The following is a 22064-nucleotide window of genomic DNA, read 5'->3' on the forward strand; positions in this document are numbered from 1 at the left end:
AAAATGTAATTGAAAAACAAAAGGCTAAACTTAGTACCTTTTTGCGAAGTTATTTTCCTGTGTGGTGAACTTGAGTTGGGAGATTTGTTATGGAATTCACTATGGCCTCTTTTATTGAGTGTGATTGTTATTTACTTGGTAATGTCTCTTTTGATATATGTATTTCTGCTAGATCAAATGAACATTTTCTCTCTCCAGAAGGCTTATCCACTAATTCTAATGCAATCTGAAGCCAAGGTAAGAGAGGAAATATATTTTTCTGTAAACAGATCTTTTAAATTATTTTTTTTCAGGACTAGAATCCTATTTTGTAAATCCTTGTTGCCCCATATCACTTTCAAGAATAAATAGGAGGAATATTTTTGGTGAGACCTTACTTCATAGAGCTGTTGTTGAAGAAGATACAGACCTTGTACGTAACATAATAAAATCTGGTGCAAATGTAAATGCTCAGGATTATGCTGGTAAGTTACAATTATATTAGAGTACTATTTTCCAAATAAGTGTCTAGCTATAACTAATATTATGAGTTTGTGCAGTGAAAGAAATTGTGGTTTTGTGACTGGTCAGTAGATTATTGAATTTTTATTAGTTTAGCTTGTTAACTCTTTTTGAGAAAGTTCATACATATAAAAGTATATTAGAAAATTTTGCTGAAAAAGTAAGCAATCAAAAACTTAGGTAAAGCTACAATTATGTTTACTTAACCTTAATTCATTGATCTGTGTGTTCTCATCACAATACAGTCCCTTAAGTAAATAATCAACTTAATGTGCTTCACAGATTTTCTTTTAATTCTTAGAGTGTGTCCATCTTGTACAGGGGCTAAGATTTCCAAATTGTGATGTGGGAACAAAAATACGTTGTCCTGCAGTTAAAGACTGTTGCATAATTCAGGCATGTAACAGACCAAAAGTAAGCTAGACATTTTGTCTTCTGGAACATACTGACAGATAAATTGAGTCAGGTGCAGATTTTGTATTTCCACAGCCGAGGACCCTGGCATTTGAACTCACAGAGTGACCTGTACATTAACTTCTGCTAGAGCTAGATGAGAAAGTATTTTGTTGGTGGGTTTCAAAGCCAGCAACTGACAACAGAGGAGCATTGATAGGGTGTTGTCAACTGCAATCTGTGTGAGCAAGTGTACTAAAGTACAGTGGTTCCAGTTTTTGGTCTCATTGCTGCTTCCTTTTTCAGCCTCTGCACCTTTTGCCAGGCCACAGTTTCCTAATCCCCCAGACTCTGGCATCCGTCTTTCGATGTGAAAGGAGCACAACTGCACAAAATGTGCTTTGTCTGAACTCCTTGAAAAGATGGGAAGCTGACCTGACCCTGCTCCTTTCTTTTACAGTGAGGGAGGTGTAACCAGAGAGGAATTGCCAGACCCGTGCCATTTTAAAATCCACTTTCATCTCTGGAAAATCACTGTTCTAATGATTATATTCTGGCCCTGTGCCCTGTCTTTTCCTTTAAAACCCTCCACCAGTAATTATACATATCTTAACCTCATCTTTTTCATTCCTCCTCCACTTCATTATTCTGCTTCAGAACTTTACTGAATACCTGAGGTTGATTTTTTTTCACCTTTTATTTTCCAGACATCGGTATGAGGGATATGGGAGAGACACAGTCTGTGCTCTCAGTTTGAGCCTTGGTTCACAGTCCCCTTAGGGAGCAGAAAAGTATTTGCAATGAAGCTTGTGCTTCTCTATAGTCTGTGGAGAAACAAGTTGCTGAACTGTAATGATTGTCTATTAAACACATTCCAGGTGCAGTTTTTCAGGGGACTATTAGTATATCAGATAAAAGATACTTTTTACAGATGGGGAAATAGGTGCCTTCACTTAAGTGTCCTTCTTCCTCTTTTCCTTAACAGATTTCAAGCTTTATCTCCAGAGTAGAGTTACCAGAGTTTCTTAATGAGCTATAGGTGCTCTATTATATTGTTAAAGAAAAATTCATCTTGAAGCACTGTCAGCATTAGGCGATGTAGAACTTAGCTGAGTTTTGAGCACTTGGGAACAAAGCCTAATAGCACAAAGTTTTTAGGCAACCCAGTGCAATATCCTGTGTACATAATAAAGCCAATTCTGTGCAAGTATACGTTGTTCTGGGTTGGGTAGTGTAGAAGAGAGCCTCAAGAGTTTTACCTTTCCAATTAAATTAAGATATTTTCACTTAATGAGACCAGAACAGTCTTAACAAACAATTTAGTATGAAAATGAAGCTCAGACAACCTTCTAGTAATGGAAGATAGTTGAAGAGTAAGGCTGTCCATCAAAATGGTCTTCTGTAGGGAACGCTGGTTTGAGAGGTGGGAGACAGGAATTGGAAGATCTTCTGCTTTTTCTCTTTTCTCACTGTACAAAGAAAAACGTAATAAATGTTTAAGGAGCTGACATGGAACTATGCTAATCCCAGTCCAAAGACTTGTGTTCTACCTTCTGTTTTTCCTCAACACCTCCTTCATGGGGTATAATTGTTCCATGGACCATGAAGCTAATACCATGGCTTATTCCATACAGCTAGGAATGGATGTGGAACTTCAGTAAGGATTTTGTAATGCTTTCTTTAGAAACTTGAATTTGAACCATTCTTGGATAGTGTTAAAAAACATTTTTGGAGATGTTGCCTTACTGTTTCCATTTGCAAATATATATTTCTAAGATGTGGCCTTATACATAACTCCAGGTTTTTATTTTGTCTCCTCTTTCTCACCAGCCCTCTTTATCATGGCCATAAAAATAAAAAGAAATCCTAGAAAATTAACTTGTTCTTGAAATAGCATATACATTGCCTTCATGGAGAAATAACTAAGGTGGAATAATTTTTTTTTTTTTTTTTTTTTTCTCAAAAGAAGTTTCAAAAGAACTATCAAATCTAAACCTAACATTGTTACAGCAGCATATCGTTCTTCAGTGAGTGCATATTTCAACAAAAGACTGAGAGCTCACAACACTTTTGATATTTTAATAAATATTTCTTTATACAACTTACTGTAAAATGCATCAGTTTTCAACTTGTCAATATGTCCTTCTGGAATATTTATCACGTAGAAAATCTAACACTGACCTGTTTTTTTATAAATTACACAAATGCGAAACACAATTTTCAGTTGTCAGGATTTCTTTTTTCATAGGCTGGACTGCACTGCATGAAGCAAGTGTCCGAGGCTGTTATAGGATAGCAAATGAACTTTTGAAAGCAGGAGCTGATGTTGATGCTAGAGGAAGTGAACAAATAACACCGTTGCAAGATGCAGTTAAGGAAGGCCATTATGAGGTATATTCCGATTTTAATGTAAATTGTGGTTTGGGAATAGAAATTATTGTTGTTAATCCAGAAAGTTACGTAGTCTTACTACATGTGGGTTTGTCCTTTCAGATTATGTGTTAATTCAGGAGTGAATAAGTCTTTTCTGTCTAATTTCTGTTCAAACCGTTGCATTCACAAGATTTATTTATTTATTTATTTATTATTTTTTAGATTTTTTTTTGTCGTTGTTATTGTGTAACATTGTTTTACAAGATTTATCCAATAGCATAAGTGAGTTGTTTTTTATAAGTGTTTGGAACAATGGCTGAAGTGCTGAGGAATAGGTTCCTGCTGTTTAATGCTACTTATTTCACATACCTTATAATCACTTCGCAGAGTCATTTCATGACCTGAGCACTCTTTTGGAGTTTTAATGTTTTTTGTTTGTTTGTTTGTTTGTTTCATGTTTCAGTAAATGTGCATGTATGGTGTGCAGATGTGCAGATACAAGTATACACAGACATTTTTTGGGTAAAAATGCATAGCGTAGACAGTCATGAATACGTGCCTTTGTATTTTAGATTTAATTAGATGTATATGTTAATTTAGATGTATTTTAATCTTAAACAGAAAGGCAACTGAATATTCAGTGTGAATTAGTGTGAATGATGATGGTAAATTCTATGGTTTCATAGTCTGTGTCTGAATTCTAGATCCTCTTTCAGTCTGGTAGTGGTTGCCTCCACCTGCATGTGTCTGTTCTTAGGGTGGCCCAAATTCCTGTTGTAGTTCTGCATGTTGCTTTTACCTGCTGCCTGCTTCTTCCTCTAGAAGTGCACATTTGCTGCCTAACATTTATTAATTTCCATGATTTCTTTTAAAGAACTTTTATACGATATAATAAGATTTGACCCTAAGCATTTGCTCTCTTTCAGTTTCCCAATCAATATAAGACTTAACTTGTTCCTCCCCAGGTACCTCTGGATGAAGAGAGGGCTTTTGGATAACATTTTTTTCTGAGACCAAGCCCCAGGCTTGGTTTCTACCTGCAGTCAAGAGATTGCAGACTCTTGGGGGTTCATGAAATATTTCTGAGATCACTGAAAGTACCTAAGCTACCGTGTCCATGGTTGGGCATGAAGGACTCTGCATCTCCACAAGTAATATTGAAGGATCAGCAACTTGAACAGTGTTGTAAAAACACTGGTCTCTGCTAGGTCACTTGGGACACTTCTGCACTGGGCTTACATGGCAAGGTTTTGGTAACAGGGGTGGCCTCTTTGCGCAGAGCCCAGCAGCTGCCCCATGTCAGATCAGAGCCAGCTCCAGATGGCTTCAAAAGGGACCTGCTGCTGGACAGAGCCAAGCCCGGAGCAATGCTGGCTGGGCCTCTGGGAGAGCAGATTAAAGAAAGGGGAAAAAAAACTGCTGCACCTCAGCAGCTGGGAGAGAGGAGTGAGCAGCAGCCCTGCAGCCCCCAAGTGAGTGCAGCAGGAGGGCAGGAGGTGCTCCAGGCAGGCAGCAGCAGTTCCCTTGCAGCCTGTGGAGAGGCCCCTGGTGGAGCAGGCTGTCCCCCTGCAGCCCATGGAGCAGATCTCCACGCTGCAGCCCCCCCATGGGTGGAGGAGCCCCCGGTGGAGCAGGGGCCAAGGAAGGAGCGGTGGAGACGAAGCATCAGGGACTGACTGCAGCCCCCATTCCCCATTTCCATGTGTTACTTGGTGGGAGGAGGTAGAAGGCAGAAGGTAAATGGGGGTAGAAGGTAGATGGGGGGAAGGTGGTTGTATTTTGCTTTTATTTTCTTCACTGCTCTGGCCTGCAAGTGATAGGTCATAAATTATATTATTCTCCCTATGCTGAGTCTGTTTTGCCTGTGACGAAAATTGATGAGTGAGCTCCCTGTCCTTATCTCAGTCCTTTAGCCTTTTCTATTTTGTTCTCCTTTCCCTTTGAGGAGTGGGAGTGAGAGAGTGGTTGTGGTGGAGTTTGGCTGCCCAGCTGGGTAAAACCACCACAGCATCAACATCAATTAACACAAAGCTGAGTTATGAGTTATCTGAGCTGGCATATTCACGGGGAATGGTACTGCACAGCAGGGCTCAGTACAGTTACATCACTGTAGTGGTCCAGCAGGCTTAATTTTTGCTGCTTTGGTAATATGGCATTTGTACGTGCTTCTTTAAAAGCTACTTTTTCTGCGTTGTGTTACTATTGTAGATTGGAAACACAGAATTTGACTGCCTCATTCCTTTCCCCACCTGCAATATTGCAAAATTAATTTCTTACTTCACAAAAATGGTAAGCATATGGAAGACTTTAAGACTTTCTCATAGTAAAATTAAGGAGGAGAGCATACACGTATGATGTGCAGCTCAAAACCTCATTAAGGAAGAAGTTCTCAACATTCCTGTATGAAAGAGTTCATAGATTTGAGACAACTTGTGAAGGCCAAGAGGGTTTTTGCTGTGAATTGAATACTTTTTTTTTATTTGCTTTGTTGTTAGAAGAATGTATGAATTGAGCAAACTTTGCTAGCAATTCTATCAATAGCAATCTGCTTAGAAGGAACAAGGGACTTTAAATGCATGGGTGAGGGATAATAGATGATAATAGATGTGGAACAGAGAGAATGGCAAAGGTACAAGTAAAAACACACTAGTGCTGGAATAAGACTGCAGCATTAGCCACAGAAAAGAAATCATCAGATTGTAAATTTTCCATGTTTTAAAAAAGTGTTCTTTAAAGCTAGGTGGAACGTTTTGCCGAAGTGATCGTTTCGTGAACAACAACACAATCAGGCTTTGCATTTTGTAAAGAAGCTGAAATGTCAGTAAGACTGTCTGAATGGGTTTCCTTTGACCTGATGTACTTTATACATCTGAAATAGCTGCCAATTCCCTCTGCAGGCAAAAAGAGTCTCAATAAAGTACACACTTATAGTACACCGTATTTTCTCCCAAAGTAGATGTCTTAAGCAGGTAAACTGACTCATATCCTAAAATTGCTTGTTATTTTCCACCAGTTAAGGGCTTAGGGACTGATGAATCCTAGCTTGTGTTTTGGGAGGCCGTGGCTTAGTGGCATCAGGTTAATCACTGGATACAATTTTTAAGCATAAAAACAAGATTTTAGAATAATTATGCATCTAGGAGAATACTTAAGATATATTAACTAGTAGAGGGAAGGACTATTTATTGTAGGCTTTAGATTTATTTTTAGTTGCTCATGTTCTCAAGTTCACCAGAGAGAAACATTTATAAAGAAGGAGTATGAAAAATATTGCCAGAAGAGAAACAATCTCAGAAAAAGCCTTGTTTTTCTAGGTGGCAGCATTATTGCTTTGGTATGGAGCTGATCCCTTATTAAAAAATGAGGAGGGGAGATGTGCATTAGAGGAAGCTTCTGACCAATCTATGAAGAGACTGCTTAAAAGCTATCTACTAAAATCCAGAGGAGATTCAGTATCAGGTGGGTATCCTGGTTTCAAGTAGGATAGAGTTAATTTTCCTCCTAGTAGCTGGTATGGTGCTGCGGCATTTAGGATGAGAAGAGTGCTGATTACACCCTGATGGTTTAATTGTTGCAGAGCAGTGCTTACACCAAGCCAAGGACATTTCAGCTTCTCACTCTGTCCTGCCAGCGGGCAGGCTGGGGGTGCAGCAGGAGCTGGGAGGGGACAGACCCAGGACAGCTGACCCCAACTGCCCAAAGGGGCATCCCGTACCGTATGGGGTCATGCTGATAAGATAAGGGTGGCTAGCGGGGTAGGGGGCCGGACTGCTCAGGGTTAGGCTGGGCATTGGTCAGCATGTGGTGAGCAACTGCATTGTGCATCACTTGTTTCGTACACATCATTATTAGCAGTACTATTATCATTATCATTATTATTTTCCTTTACTTTCTATCCTAATAAACTGTCTTTACCTCTACTCATAGGCTGCCATTTTTTTCCGATTCTCTCCTCCACCCCATGGGGGGTGAGGGGAGGGTGAGTGAAAGGCTGTGTGGTGCTTAGCTGCCCCCTGTGTTAAACCACAACAGTGGAGAAATTGTGCTGACATATTATCGTTATTTAATGAAGGAACTCAGAACATCCGTTTCACAATATTTCCCTAAATATAGATAGTAATTCCACGGACTTGATTTAATTAGGCTTGGCCTTAGCTGCTGATGTTAGGGCAGGGACTAGGGTTAAGTTACAATTTAGGGGTAATAGTGTAGCTGAACTACCATAAAGACTGAGTTTGCAGGGTGTTGGTAGGAGAATGTTTAGGCTAAGACGAGAGTTGGATCCTGTACCGTCTTAGGAGGTAAGTTGAGAAGACAATTCAGAAGGGGCTGTTTGGTCAGGGGCAGATCTAAAGTAGTGCCACAAGGTAAGCCTTGATTAGAGGTGGAATTAGGACTGTTGGACCCTGATGAGTCTGTTTGGGATGTAGCAGATTTCAGTGTGGAAGGAATACCCAGAATAAACTTAGAGTCAGGGCTGTAAGAATCATATTGTGGCTTGGGTTGGAAGGGATCTTAAAGAACAGCTACTTCCAACCCCCCTGCCATGGATCACTAAATCAGCTTGCTCTGGGCCTTGTCCAACCTGGTCTTGAACATCTCCAGGGATGAGGGATCCAGTGCTTCTCTGGGCAACCTGTGTCAGTGCCTCACCACCCTCTGAGTGAAGAATTTCCACCTAATCTCTGATCTAAATCTCCCCTCTTTTAATTTAGAACCATTCCCCCATGGTTTTAAAGGAGTAAGGAGTGGGCAGAAATTACTGGCTTCAAATATGAGGGAAATAGAAATTAAAGCTGCTGGCAGGGATTGCTGTACTTAGGAGCTTAAGGCTGCTGTACTACGGTTTCAGGCTGCAGCCACCAAAAATCATCTTGATATTCTGATTCTTACAAAGATTGGTGGGATAGGACTATGTTCAAAATTAGGGCTTGGATTAGGATTTGGCCTAATCAGTGTTCAGTAGCTGGGCCATTAGGCTTGATTTAGGACTAAGACTGGCAGGAGCCACTGGACTAACAGTGATCCTAGGGCTAGAGTTAACATCTGGTAAGGGAGATTCCCAGAACTGTTAGAAAAAGAGTTACCATGCTGTGAAATGCCTGTTAAATTTGAGGCTGGTTCCATCATAGGTTGTTGGGCAAGAGTTGGGGTTCATGTTGCAGTGAAAGTAACAAAGGGTGATGAGCTAGATTTTTGTTCAATATGGCATGGCCAGTCTAGTTTTAAGAATACATTGAGAAAAAAATGAATAAATTGACTTGGGTGGATTAAATAAGTATATTAATATCTAAGGCCAGAACCTGGTAGCTGCTGTACTCTTTTTTTGCCATTTTGTCAGCACAGAGAGCAGCTGGAATGCTGAAGCAATCCACCAGCAAGGCACTGAACTGGTGCTAGGAAATATCCCTCCTTGTTTGTATACCAATGGCCTGGCTTTAGCTACTTCATCCCCTTCCCTGCCAAAGTATGGTATGCAGGGAAAGACATAAGTATCCCATTATCACTGGCTCCAGAAAAGTCTCTTGGGAACCAGAGGTGCCTATTTTAAGTTAGGGAAGCATAGTAGCTCCTCTAAGTTTCAAAAAGAATTGCTCAAATCACTGATCTGAAAAATTTGGAAACATAATGTCAAACTCCAGTCCATCCTCTTCTGGTTTGTACGAAGTCCCTTCTGCAGTGAAGATTGGGCGTCAATATTTGGATATGTATTTGATGTATTGGTATGTTTTATATTCTAATAAAAACCCTGTGGCTTAGTAAGTTTCTCGACAGCTAAATGTGGTAGGTACTGTTGCACAAGATTTTGGACACAATACACAATATGTACAAAGCAAATAATTATGGTCCCTTTTCAGTAATCATTCCCTTCTGTCTTATTTTCTTTTCAGGTGGAGATGATGCAGAGAATACATTAAGTGCTCAAAGTGTAGATGATATAAACGTGCACCGGGTACATTTTTACAAAGATGTACAAAGAATTCTGATATTAATTTGATGCTGGACAGTTATGGGATTGCTAGCTCTCTTCAGGAAACTGAAGCAGACAACTGTTTCTGAAATGTGTTTCAAAAACAGCACATAATGTACTAGATGCTTTGTATCCAGGAGGGACTGAGGCAGGGTGACATTCTTGGCTTGGACTGGCGCACGCTTCGTTGGGTTAGAAACTGGCTGGATAGCCGGGCCCAAAGAGTCGTGGTGAATGGAGCCAAGTCCAGTTGGAGGCCAGTCACTAGTGGCGTCCCCCAGGGCTCGGTGCTGGGGCCGGTCCTCTTTAATATCTTCATCGATGATCTGGACGAGGGCATCGAGTGCACCCTCAGTAAGTTCGCAGATGACACCAAGTTAGGTGCGTGTGTCGATCTGCTTGAGGGTAGGAAAGCTCTGCAGGAGGATCTGGATAGGCTGCACCGATGGGCTGAGGTCAACTGCATGAAGTTCAACAAGGCCAAGTGCCGGGTCCTGCACCTGGGGCGCAATAACCCCAAGCAGAGCTACAGGCTGGGAGAGGAATGGTTGGAGAGCTGCCAGGCAGAGAAGGACCTGGGAGCGATGGTGGATAGTCGGCTGAATATGAGCCAGCAGTGTGCTCAGGTGGGCAAGAAGGCCAACGGCATCCTGGCTTGTATCAGGAACGCTGTGACCAGCAGGGCTAGGGAGGTGATCGTCCCCCTGTACATGGAGGTGCTTGAGCGGGTGCAGAGAAGGGCGACGAAGCTGGTGAGGGGCCTGGAGAACAAGTCCTACGAGGAGCAGCTGAGGGAGCTGGGCTTGTTCAGCCTGGAGAAGAGGAGGCTCAGGGGCGACCTTATCGCTCTTTCTAGGTACCTCAAGGGAGGCTGTAGCGAGGTGGGGGTTGGCCTGTTCTCCCACGTGCCTGGTGACAGGACGAGGGGGAATGGGCTTAAGTTGAGCCAGGGGAGTTTTAGGTTAGATGTTAGGAAGAACTTCTTCACTGAAAGGGTTGTGAGGCACTGGAACAGGCTGCCCAGGGAAGTGGTGGAGTCACCATCCCTGGAAGCCTTCAAAAGACGCTTAGATGTAGAGCTTAGGGATATGGTTTAGTGGAGGGCTGTTAGCGTTAGGTTGGAGGTTGGACTCGATGACCTTGAGATCTCTTCCAACCTAGAAAATTCTGTGATTCTGTGATTCTGTGATTTGGCAAACAGTTGCTGATCCTTGATGTTACTTGGGATAAGCTGCAGCCTCATGAAGATGCAAGACAGAGGCAATCAGCTGTCTCTCGTGAACAGTGGTTCTTACTGAGTTTTTGCAAGTGCTGTAGTGGTAATTTACAACAACCGTGGTACATCAGTGCCTCTTAGTAGTTGTAGAAACCTGACTGAAACTGCAAAATATTGTCTGTCTGGTAGTACTTGGATAGCTGCTTCTTGCAGCCATGCATTAAATTGTATTTATTTGGTTTCGATAGGAGAAGATTAGGCAGCTACTGCCTTGCTCAAGGTTGCAGATAGCACAGTTCAACATACTAAACTTACTAAAGCATCAAAGTTTTTGCTTAAAATGAACAAAGAAATTTGTTAAAATTTACAAAAAAAAAAAAATAAAATACAGTTCTTTGGGATAGTGAAGGCAGAAAACAATGGGAAAAAATAAAAAAAATACACATTCAAAAACGCAAATATATCTGTTACTGATATAACAGAGGCTATGGACAAAACTAAAACTGCTCAGAAATAGTGTTACTCAGAGTTCATAAACATGAGAAATATTTGTCTTCTTTATATCCACCTGTATACCAAGGAACAATTAAATTACAGAAAACATGTTTCCCTGATGCTGGATGTAACAAAACAGGCATCACTGTTGTTGTTTCCAGTTATAATTGCTGCATTCCAGTTAATTCAGGAAAACTGAGCTTGCTAAATTGGACAGGACTGCAACAGGAACATGAATTCAACAGTGATAACAATGAAAATCAATTTAAAAAAAGAAAAAAGGCAGAAATGGCAGAAGTTCAGCAATTCTGCCCTAATAGGGGAGGTGATCACCAGTTTGTGTTTCTTTGCATCATTGTTTTCTGGATAAAAAGTGTGTACAGCATTCGGAGACTACTGATTTAAGAGAACCTGATTCTCAGTCAATATTTGCTTTGACTTCCTCTCACAATGTATCTGCTGTAAAGTCATAACAGGAAATCCAAGAATTAGGAGAGTGATCAACGTCTCAAGCAGAGTAACAGTAATAGTTTGACTGATGGGAATCTAAATACTGATATGAGAGTACCTTCAGATCAAATCATTTCTTTGCAAAACTTGACAAATAAAGTTAAATTTAATGTTGATGGAAATGAAATGAATAGGATCTGATTTTAAAACTTTCTTTGCCTTTGTTTGTACAGATTTCCTTACAGACAGATGAGTCTGTACTAGCAGGTGCGAAGCTTACTGGTACAGGGAGAGCAGACATATTGCAACAGACTACTGTAAATGAGGTGCAAAACATTCATATTGATATATTGGATGATGGAACCAGCTGCATTGAACAGACACCTCAAACAAATACAGAAGCAATTGTGGCACGTGAGCTTTCAGCAGCTACTAGTGGTGAAAGTGTTTCTAGAAGTCTTTCTAATTCTACTGGTGGTGCACTAAGTACCATTGAAGAAAAAGCTCCACGACCAGAGAAAGGATGGAGGATCCTGCTTAATGCAGAAGAAGGTGCTGGAGGCTGTCCAACTGAAGCAACTGAAAATGCTCGTAGTATAGAGATCCATTTTACAGCTTTACAACTCCATGAAAATGAAGCACATCAAATTAAACGTAAGAGTCAGGAGCTTCAGGAGGCCAACTCAAAATCAGGTTTGCATTTCAGTATTAAGACAGACAAGAAAGCTCCTTATTCATTTCAGACTGTGTAAAATGCACAGAAAGAAACCTCCCAGAAAATGCCTACAATGTTTTTATTTGTAAATAATTATTTTATCTGTTTGTTATAAGCATTCTGTGTATTTTACTTAAAAAAAAAAAAAAACACCAACAAAACACACACAAAAATAAAAAATCACAGCTGTGGATTTCCAGAACATGTTTATCGTCATGAATAAATGGCAAAAACAGAGAATATGTTTTGGTACAGCCCACCATGCCAGATTAACTATTTGGTCATTTTTGCCTTTTTTTTTTTTTTTGGGGGGGGGGAGGGAGAGGCTATTTTATATAAATGTCTCCATTGTATTTATCAAAATGTGACCAGAATGTTTGTTGCATTAATCATTAATTAGAGTGAATTTCTTAAGCACCTTATTTTTTTAATACTTACAAATCAATAAAGGCCCTTTTTTCACAAAAGAATCTTTGACTCTTTTGGATTCAATCTCAGTACATTAACATACAGTGAATAGTGAACAAACTATTTATTATGTTAAAGTATTTTCAAAAATTGAGTGAGTACTGCAGTGGTATTTTAACCTACACTAGGTGGTCATTTTAACATAAATTTTAACATCATTTAACACATTACAGTGTATTAAGGCATAGTTATTCCAAGTTCTTTTGTTAAAATGACAGGTGAAGGAGGGTTTGCTGGAATGAATGGAATAGAAGACATTGAAGAAAATGAAGAAGGAAGTAGAAAAAGCAATGTGTTCTCACAGTTAACTGAAGCAGAAGAAATCCAAACTAAAAAAATGAGATTAGACCTACAGGAGACAAGCCAAAAGACAGACTTGTGTTCTAGTAGCAGTAAATACAAGCTTTCATCTAATCAATCACAATTCAATCAAGCATCAGAACAGCTAACGTCTAAGAAATCAGGTGAAAGGTTAATTATATTTTATTGAAAGAGTGTTGCTGTTTTCTTCCCCAGACATACAGGAGGAAGGCTTCTTGTAATACCAGAGTGAAAGCATGGAAAAATGTGAATAGAATACTAAACAAATAGTCTTGTGAGTTACAAATACTTGAAATATTGCCAGAAGTCAGTTTTAAAGAATGGGTATTCTTACTCTGTTTTATGTACGTTGCATTCATCAGTCTCTTCAGCGTGGTAATTGAGGAGATGCAGAATCATACCTGGGAGCTTTAAATAACACTAAATTGATACCCAGGTAACTAAGTTACTTAAATGAGAGTTTGATACTAAATTGGTCTTCAGTGAGGTATTTAATATATCAGGTAAAATTGCCTCTCAGTGTACCTGACACACATATATTCACTTATATTTTTATATACTATATATATTAGGCACTTATATTTTTATATACTATATATATTAGGCACTAATATATATTAGGCATTAATATATTATTTATATATTAAATCAGCATACACTTAGGCTGAACCTACTTCAGTAGGAGGCTCTAGTGCCCTGCAACAAGCTCTTCTGCCTGCTCATATATTTTTCTGTTTAAAAGTTTCATCACATGTGTTAAGACTTACATTTATTTTGAAGTCTTGCCTTCACCATAAAGCCCTGATCCAACAGATTATTCATCATAACCCCCAAGTATTTTTCAGTTACGTCTTTTTGATGTAAAAAAAAAAAAAACAAAAAAAACATTTTTTTTTCTGGAACCACCATAGTACTCAAGACTTATAAAACCAAAGCCCATTGTTCAGATGGGATGCCTCCTCTTTTAAAACCTTTGAATGTAATGTATCTGGACTGCTGATTCAGAAACGTTTATTTTCATTACATTTTGGCATTCTTCTTAATTTGTGTTGAAATGAGAAGTACCATGTCATTAAAAGACAAGAATTCCTTGTGTAGCTTTGCCTAGATGCAGAATGGAGTATTTGTCTTCATTGTTATCTCAGAGAATTCTGAAATTTCTGTCTGGTAATTACAGGTTTGAGGAATTTGTTTTTGCTTTAATATATCTGTAAATACTGCCTTTTTAGGATTTTTGCTGGCTGTGACTATTTCCTTGTATTCCTTTGTTTTTCCGTATCATTCTTCTACAACTTACTTGTATTTTCTATTATACACATTTATATACACATTTTATACATTTTTTCATTTTTAATTTAATATTCCACTCTCTCCCAGGTCTCTAACCTGGCCTTCCTAAGCCAGACTTGACATGGCTTCTGTGAAAAGTAGTTGTGTCCTGCAAAATACTATTTCTGTTTCTACCTTTGCTGGCAACAATTGACTTCCTTTTGGTGACTTTGATCTTGATGCTTACTAGTTTTATATGTTGAATTAAGGAATCACCAACTAATCTTGGCAACGTCCTGTAACAGTCATGATGCCATGACAAAATTAACAAGTAAACTACACAAGGTTCTTGCTGATCTTTTCTCTTTTATGGTCACAGTCTTCTTGTTCTCTTCCGTCTTCAGTTGTACAGAATTCTGTTTCCTTATTCTGTCTCAGGTGGTTTCTGTTTTTTGATCCATCTCAGGTTTCTGTTGTCTTGAACTTCCGGCCTGCAAGCTCTTGTATTCCTTTGGAAATGAAAGGGTGGGTGGAAAGCAGTCAATGCTTCTTTCTACTTACTGTTCTGCAATATTTGGCAGTGTCAATACTTAGCTTTCCTATCTCCAAATTGGTTCCTCCTGTTGTAGGAAACACTTTTTGCATCATTCTGGAAAGAAAACATGGCATAATTGATACATGGCACCATCTGCTTCTAATTATTGCAAGAATAAACACTTCTGACTATCATTCCTTTCCCTCTGAATGTCCTTCTCTGCAGCTCCTATGCTTCTGCTCAGTATTTATAGTGAGGTGTGTACACCTTGATACATTTTGGATTTTATTTTACTTTACATGTTTTATCTCCTTTACACATAATTCAGAATTTTAATAAACTTTATCCCAAACATGGGTCTTAAATTTTGGTGTCCTGTGGAATATCATTTCACAGATCACTTTTTTTTTTTTTTTAACTTTCTTTTTTTTAGGTTTGTTTTCAAGAGAGATTCTTTTTTTTTTTTTCTGCTAAAATTTAATTATTTCCTTCATTGCAGAAGAATGTTGCTCTTTGACAGGTCATGGGAGAAAATGTAGCTCTTTTTATAACTGAATGCATTAATCACTTTGGAGACTGGGAAAATGGCATTCAGATGCAGCAGAAAAAGTGGAAGATAGGATAATGTTTCCTGGCTTGCAGCATTTTCACATGTTTTTGTTGTTTCATGCCTTTTCTTCATTAACTGGCTTTTGTATCTTAGCTGCTTGTTCTGTGTCCTAGTGACCTTCCTTATGCTATTTTATTTTTGAATAAATAATTCCTATTCCTAAATGGACACGTACACAGTGCCACTTTTATCTACATTCAGTCACCTGTTAGGGTATCAACATTCATACTCTGCTTACAGAGAATTGATTTGTGGGAAAAATTACTCAGACCAGTGGTGAAGTATACTAATATCTGAAGAAGCTGTTGAAGTATTGCTGCTTAATCAAATCTGACTTGGCTACTGTAACCTCTCCACCTTGTCTTTGTTCTGGCAGTTACTAGATCTCGTATTTGCCAAGATCCTGATCCTTCCTGCTTATGATACACCTGGCAATGTACTTCATGGAAAACTATGATTCACATACCAATGTCACATTATGCTTTTGCAAATGTTTCCTAACAAGCATGAAGAATACTGTTGTACATCACAACTTAACTGGAAAACTTTGCAATTATTTCTGTTCACGTGCAGCCAATATTGCTAAGGGTCATTAGCTTAATGTGCTGTTGTGCACCACTTTTTTTTTTTTTCTCCTTCATCTCCATAAAGAGTCCCTAGGACATTTTCCCATGAATCAAAGGAAAAAAAAAAAAAAAGCAAGGACCAGAAAGTGGATGATTGCTTTGGGAGTTCAGACCCAGAAGCTTTTAGACAAAATACAGTACATTATCTTACAGAAGAGTAGGTCTCAGGCTGGAGTATTTCAATAATGTGCTCCCTTCTGCATGCTCTAGAATCATAGTTTTCATTTGAAAAAGAAAGTCTTCAGCTATTTTGTTTGCCAATACGATGTGGGCCAAGCACATTCATTACAAAGCTGGCTGCCCAAATGCCTTTTGACAGGTTATAAATGGCCTATGTTGAGCTCTGTGCTGCCACGGTCTCACTGCAGCAGGATCTGAATGAGCTAAAGTTAATATGGATATATCCTCACCACATGTTTATCTTTAATATATTTGCAATATATTTTTCTTATGCTTCCAAACAGTCCTAGATGACAAGCTCAGTAGTTTACAATAAAGAAAACCTTGGAAAGACGGATTTTCCATGAGGCAGAAGGAACCTAAGCTGTCAAATCACAAAAGATGTTTGATAGCAATGGTTACTGGTAACTGAAAATATCTGAGAAGACAACTTACCTGATGAGAAGAGGAAAATGGGGATGCAGGGACTAATTGTTCATATAAATACTTACAAAAAATGGATAAGATTTGCAAAATTCTTACTTGAAGCCTGTTTTTCTTTTTTAGATGTATTTCAGATTTTTAAGAAATTGGGGAAAGGACCAAATGAATTATTATAATTTTTTTTTTTTTTTTTTTTTGAAACTCTGATAGCACAGTATTAAAACAGTAAGAACAGGATTAAAAAAAAAAAAAAAAAAAGCTAATGTGTGGTAGAGCTTTTGAAGATTTATACATGCTTTGAATATTGAAACATGTCTTTTGGGGGCCTTACTCTATATGTAGAATTAATACTTTTTTAATCTGCTTTTTTTCTTTGTATCACCTCCAATTTTATGCCTGTTACCTGAAGCCTGAGAATTAGCACCTATTTGATCATATGATACTGTTTAAAGCAGACGTATTTTTTTTTGTGAACCAATAAGAAAAGGATTAAATCAAGTTTATTTACCCTCATGAGTCCAGTGCTGCACCGGTTTAATTAAAAGGCAGTTCAGCTGTGTTAGATGACATCAATCAAAAATATATAATTTGTCTATGGGATTTTGTCACATCATAGCTGTAGAAATATCTTCTGTAGAAATGTATGGCTTCCATAATAAAGAATCCAGAATGGAGAAGTGGTAATGGTCAACACTCCACTTTTATGTACTTTCTTAAATACTTCAATTTGCAAATTTAATATATCTGGCAGGTATGCCTGGTAACTTACAAGAAATTTATGGAGAAATGTGACAAGCTTCCTACCAAGATATGTTATAAAACTATTCGACCTTGTTATCTTTTCAGTTCATCCCTGAACTGTTGTACCCTTCTTAAGTCATCTAGATCTGAACTGTGTATGTTTTGGCATCGAATGTGTTTGTTTTCCACACTATTATGCAGTACTTTTCTAAACTTTTGATATAGTCAGTTAATAGTACTGACTAATTAAGGTCACAGTATTGCACAAATTTACAGTAATCCAAATGAGTTAGGAAACTTAATCCCTCTTATAATTAAACGTTTTTTATTGTTCATTTTGAGCATCCAATATGTGTTCAGAATCTCCCCTATCTAACAGAAGGGAAGATGTAATTTTACATGTTACCTGTAAATACAACAGGTGGATCAAAGAAGAAAAAGAGAAATGAAAAAGGAGAAACTAAGCTGCATATTGCTGCTAGGAGAGGAAATTTGTCTTTGGTGAAAACTCTGATATCATCTGGAATTCTTGTCAATGAACAGGACAATGCAGGTTTGAATATGGCTCTCATGAACTTGTTTTAAATATAGTTTTATGTAACGTGTATATTTGGTTTTATGTAATTCATATAATTTTAATATAATTATGTATTCTTGATTTATTTTTGAGATTCTTGAAACTGTTCAACCACAATCCTGTAGCAAATAGCTTCTCTTCATTAGTGTTACATATTTATTAAATAAACACAGTTTGTATTTTTTTGTTCAAATGTTTTTATAACAATTACAAATAAGACATATTAATTCTTGGAAATATAGTGTTCAGCAGAGCAAAGGTGCTGTTATGACTGCGTATTAGTGCTTATAAAGTCATACATGCACACGTACATTTATCACATACAGCATTTATATGAAGCCCTTATAGTGATGGGGTGTGTGACAAACTGTGGAGAGTTGTTCTATTTTTTATATTTATGACTACTTTAAACTCATTTCTTCTCTCCTGATGTGTGGGCTTACTGGTAAGGGTAAGTGTGTCTACTTTAGTATTTGATTCCAAACTTTTCAGATGGGTAAAGGAGAAGAGGGGAGGAAGTCATTTAGTCAGTTCAAGCAGTCAGTGAACCTCTGGATTTGTGCCGCGGAATGGAGCAAATGCAGCCTTTCCCTCAGCAGGGACATTAATCAGGGTATGCTCCTCTGTTGAAGAGCACACTGTCAGAGAGCGTATGGAAGGTTGGTAACCGTGAGACCTACAGCCTCTATTAAATTTGACTGGAATAGACCAGTGGCCTGGGAAGTTCAGAGGGAGCTGATGCTCTTGATGAATATATACTCATTTGTGAAGCACAATCACACGAATCGTATTTCCTTAGGAAATTTTCCTTGGGAAATAAGGGTAAAAATCATATAAATTTCTTACTCTTTCTACTCAACATTTTTTGTTTGTATCTTCTATTGTTTCTAGTGGTGTAGTAGAGAAGTAAAAAATATTTTTCTAGCTAATGCTGGATACAGTTTTCGCTGAAGTAAGCTGAATTACACAGGAAATAATTTATATTAGTATGGTGATTCTTTGTTTAAAGTTAGTCTTAAAGATAATAATCCAATGTGTATTTTAAAGCAAACACCGCAAAATTGTGTAATTGCTATTTAATGATTTGTGTGGATGTTTCCAAATCAGATCCATGTCGTCTTGCTTTGATTAGGTTGGACAGCACTTCATGAAGCTTCCAATGGTGGTTTTACTGAAGTGATCTTAGAATTACTGAAAGCTGGTGCTAATGTTAACAGCAGAAGCATGGATGGTGTTTTGCCCATACATGATGCTGTTTCTGGCAATTATTTGGAGGTACATTTTTCTTTTAATTATGCTACCTAAACCTGATGTCCAGGAGTGGGCCAGCAAAGTAAAATGCTGGTTTAAATAAGAAAAGTCAAAGTTACTAATACAATTTTAGTATTTTTAGTATTTTAATTAGTATATTAATTAGGAAATAAATATTTTAATTCGTATATTAATTAGGAAATAAATCAACATTCTTTGAGTTGATGAAAATGAGAATAATTATTATTTTTCAGTAGTGACAATTGAAGCTGTACAATCAATTGACATTTTCAGTCCAGTGTACAAATCAGCAAAGTTCAGAAGCAATAAATAGTTCTCTCCCACAAATTGGGTGTCTTTAAAATAATACTGAAACATTGAGCATTCTAAATTTGAATTCTATAGATGTGTTTTGAGTTAGATAATTTTCCCATTAAATTAGATTAAAGCAAGCATAGTTTAACTCTCAAAATATAATTTTTAAAGGAAAATCATATTTAAAGACAAACGATGGATTTTTCCAAAAATTTAATCATTTCAGGCAAACATATTTGCCTGATTCGACCGAAAATCAATGAATAATTCTGGTACACCTACACATCCATATTTTGATATTTAGAAAATTAATGAGAAGAATTTAATTAAGTTTTCATGAATACACTTCCTATTGAAACATACAGGATTTGTAAAGATGTTTCAGAAGACAAAATACTGACTAAGAGATCTGAGATGTTTTGTAGGCTAGGGAAAGAAGAAAATCTTTACCTGTTAATGAAAAACTGGTTGCTTTTTAAAACAGAAGGCTTTGCTCATTTTTTGGTGGTGGTGAAGGTTTTTATTTGTTTTTTATTTGTTTGTTTGTTTTTTTCTTTACACGATGTAAATAACAAGTTAAGAAGTATCACAATAACCAAAGAAAATACCAGATTTATTCAAAAAGCAATATAAAAATATATTGTCATAATTTTTCACTTTTGTAAATCTTTCTGAACCATGAATATTTGCTTGATGCCCATTTAAAAATATTTCGATTTACTGTTAAGGAAATCCATCCAAAGTTCAACTTCATTTTAAGACTGTAGAGGAGATGTTGAAGTCTATTCAACAGACAAAGGAGGGGATACATTTCTAAGAGCATTTGACACTGCATGTATCTTACAAAAGTCCCTGCCAATGGCCAGTCTTCAGTTTGGAGCTCTTTAGTGATCATGCATAAAACTGGTTCAGGGAGATGATCAAATGGAAAACTAATCCTCCAAAAACAAGGCTTAGTTTAGATTAGCCCCTTGAGCCAGTTTAAGAATTGTGCTAGTGTAAGGAAAAGCATGGGTTGGGGTGGCACACAGTGGGTAGTGACTGGGATAACTGTCTGTGGGAATGTGGCCTATATGCATTTGGGTTCTCCCACACTGGAGAGTCCCAAATGTAGGCTGGGACTTCCTTACAAGCATGTACTTGGGGTTTATAATGTGCAAAGTAAGAAAACAGTTGTGGAAGCAGCTTTGTATCCATGTGTAACTGGTAAAACACACTCCTCCAGCTCAGCCAAATGTCTGCCTTTTATTTGAACAAACAAATAAATAAAATGTTGTTTTGGCACAGTGAGTTCCAGGGAACTGAGCATAGAAAGATGATGCCAGATTGACTCAAACGTACCTCCTCTATTTCCATCAAAAGAGCTGATTTTTTGTTGTATTTATCTTTTCTGTGAGGCATCCCATTTATCTTCTCTGTGAGGCAAGATAATGTGAAGGAGGCGATTTCACAGTCCTGGTACCTAACTGTCAGTAAGACTCTTGAAAACATGCAAACTATTATTCAGTATTTGTGGGCAAAACCAATAGAGAAGGTTATGACTGATTATGCCACTACTTTAGAGGCAGCACCACGGATTTTGAAATTCCATGGGGTGTTCTTCTTTTGGTATTTAACAGTATTCTGAATATTTGCAATGTAAGAAAATTAGAAGTGTTAAAAATGAGAAATCATATGTATGAAAATTCTTTACTATCCAACCTCTGGCCCCCTCAATGCTTTCATATGAGCTCAGTTTTAAAGGGAAATGATTCCACAGATGCCACTAATCTCTTTTCCACATTTTAAAAGTAAGCAGATGTATAAGTGATTTTGAATTAGAGAAGAAATCAGAGTGCATAGCTGAAAGACAAAAAACTATTAAATGTCTTGAGAAAAAAAAAAAAAAAAAAACACCACCACCGCCAACAACAACAACAAAAAAACACTTTTCTGCTCTTTGTTCACAATAAAATTCACCAGTTTCTATTATTTAGGTCTAGGATGTTTTGTAGCTACTGTCTACTCTAGTGATTCACAATAAGTTGTCCTTTTAAAATTTGTTATTGTAAAGAAAGAAGGATAAAATAAGAGCCCAAAGAACTTGGCTCTACATGTGTAACAGGTTTTAGGGTATCTTATTTGCACCTTTGTTACTCGTGGCTTACCATAGCTAGTTGTGGTATACTTCTACATCAAGAATAATCACAATACAAATTATAATATGTAATAGGCAGCCAGGATTCTACTACAGCATGGAGCAAATCCCTGTGAGAGAGCCAGTTCTGGGAAAAGTGCTTTGGATGAAGCTTGTGATGATGAAATGAAAGAACTGCTTAAGTCTTATGGTGCTATTGACTCTGTACTTCCTGTTGCAACTGCTGAGGTTACAGGTATGTTGGTTTCGTAATGTAAAAAATAGGATTATCATGTAAATCATAGGATCTGTAGTCTTAGTGCAGAACTGTGCATTAGATTGCTGCTGATTTGCAGAGCTGCATACTGTCTGGCACAGGTATGTTTAACTCTGTTAACAACTGATTAGGATTTATTTATTTATTTTCAGAAAATAGGCTGCATGATTCTCCTGAGAATCTAAGGAATAAGGACATATTTGGCTCTTCAGATTTTCATTGGCTTCCATACTTTCTTTTA

At 37.7% G+C, this 22064-nt stretch overlaps 1 protein-coding gene across 2 annotated transcripts in view; it reads left to right on the top strand.

Annotated features, from left to right (window-relative positions):
- Window positions 1–22064, top strand: part of ANKRD31 (ankyrin repeat domain 31) — a 68865-nt gene that overhangs the window by 21001 nt on the left and 25800 nt on the right. The window contains exons 10-19 of one of the 2 annotated variants that reach the window (XM_084505118.1): window positions 294–464; window positions 3143–3285; window positions 5476–5556; window positions 6582–6726; window positions 9159–9220; window positions 11633–12092; window positions 12801–13046; window positions 17709–17840; window positions 18997–19139; window positions 21643–21802. In XM_084505118.1, the coding sequence (XP_084361244.1) occupies window positions 294–464; window positions 3143–3285; window positions 5476–5556; window positions 6582–6726; window positions 9159–9220; window positions 11633–12092; window positions 12801–13046; window positions 17709–17840; window positions 18997–19139; window positions 21643–21802 (1743 nt within the window). The remainder of the gene's footprint in view (window positions 1–293; window positions 465–3142; window positions 3286–5475; window positions 5557–6581; window positions 6727–9158; window positions 9221–11632; window positions 12093–12800; window positions 13047–17708; window positions 17841–18996; window positions 19140–21642; window positions 21803–22064) is intronic. The other variant, XM_084505119.1, reaches the window with a different exon arrangement.

This window comes from Aythya ferina (assembly GCF_964211825.1).
Source record: "Aythya ferina genome assembly, chromosome: Z".
Lineage (NCBI taxonomy): Eukaryota > Metazoa > Chordata > Aves > Anseriformes > Anatidae > Aythya > Aythya ferina.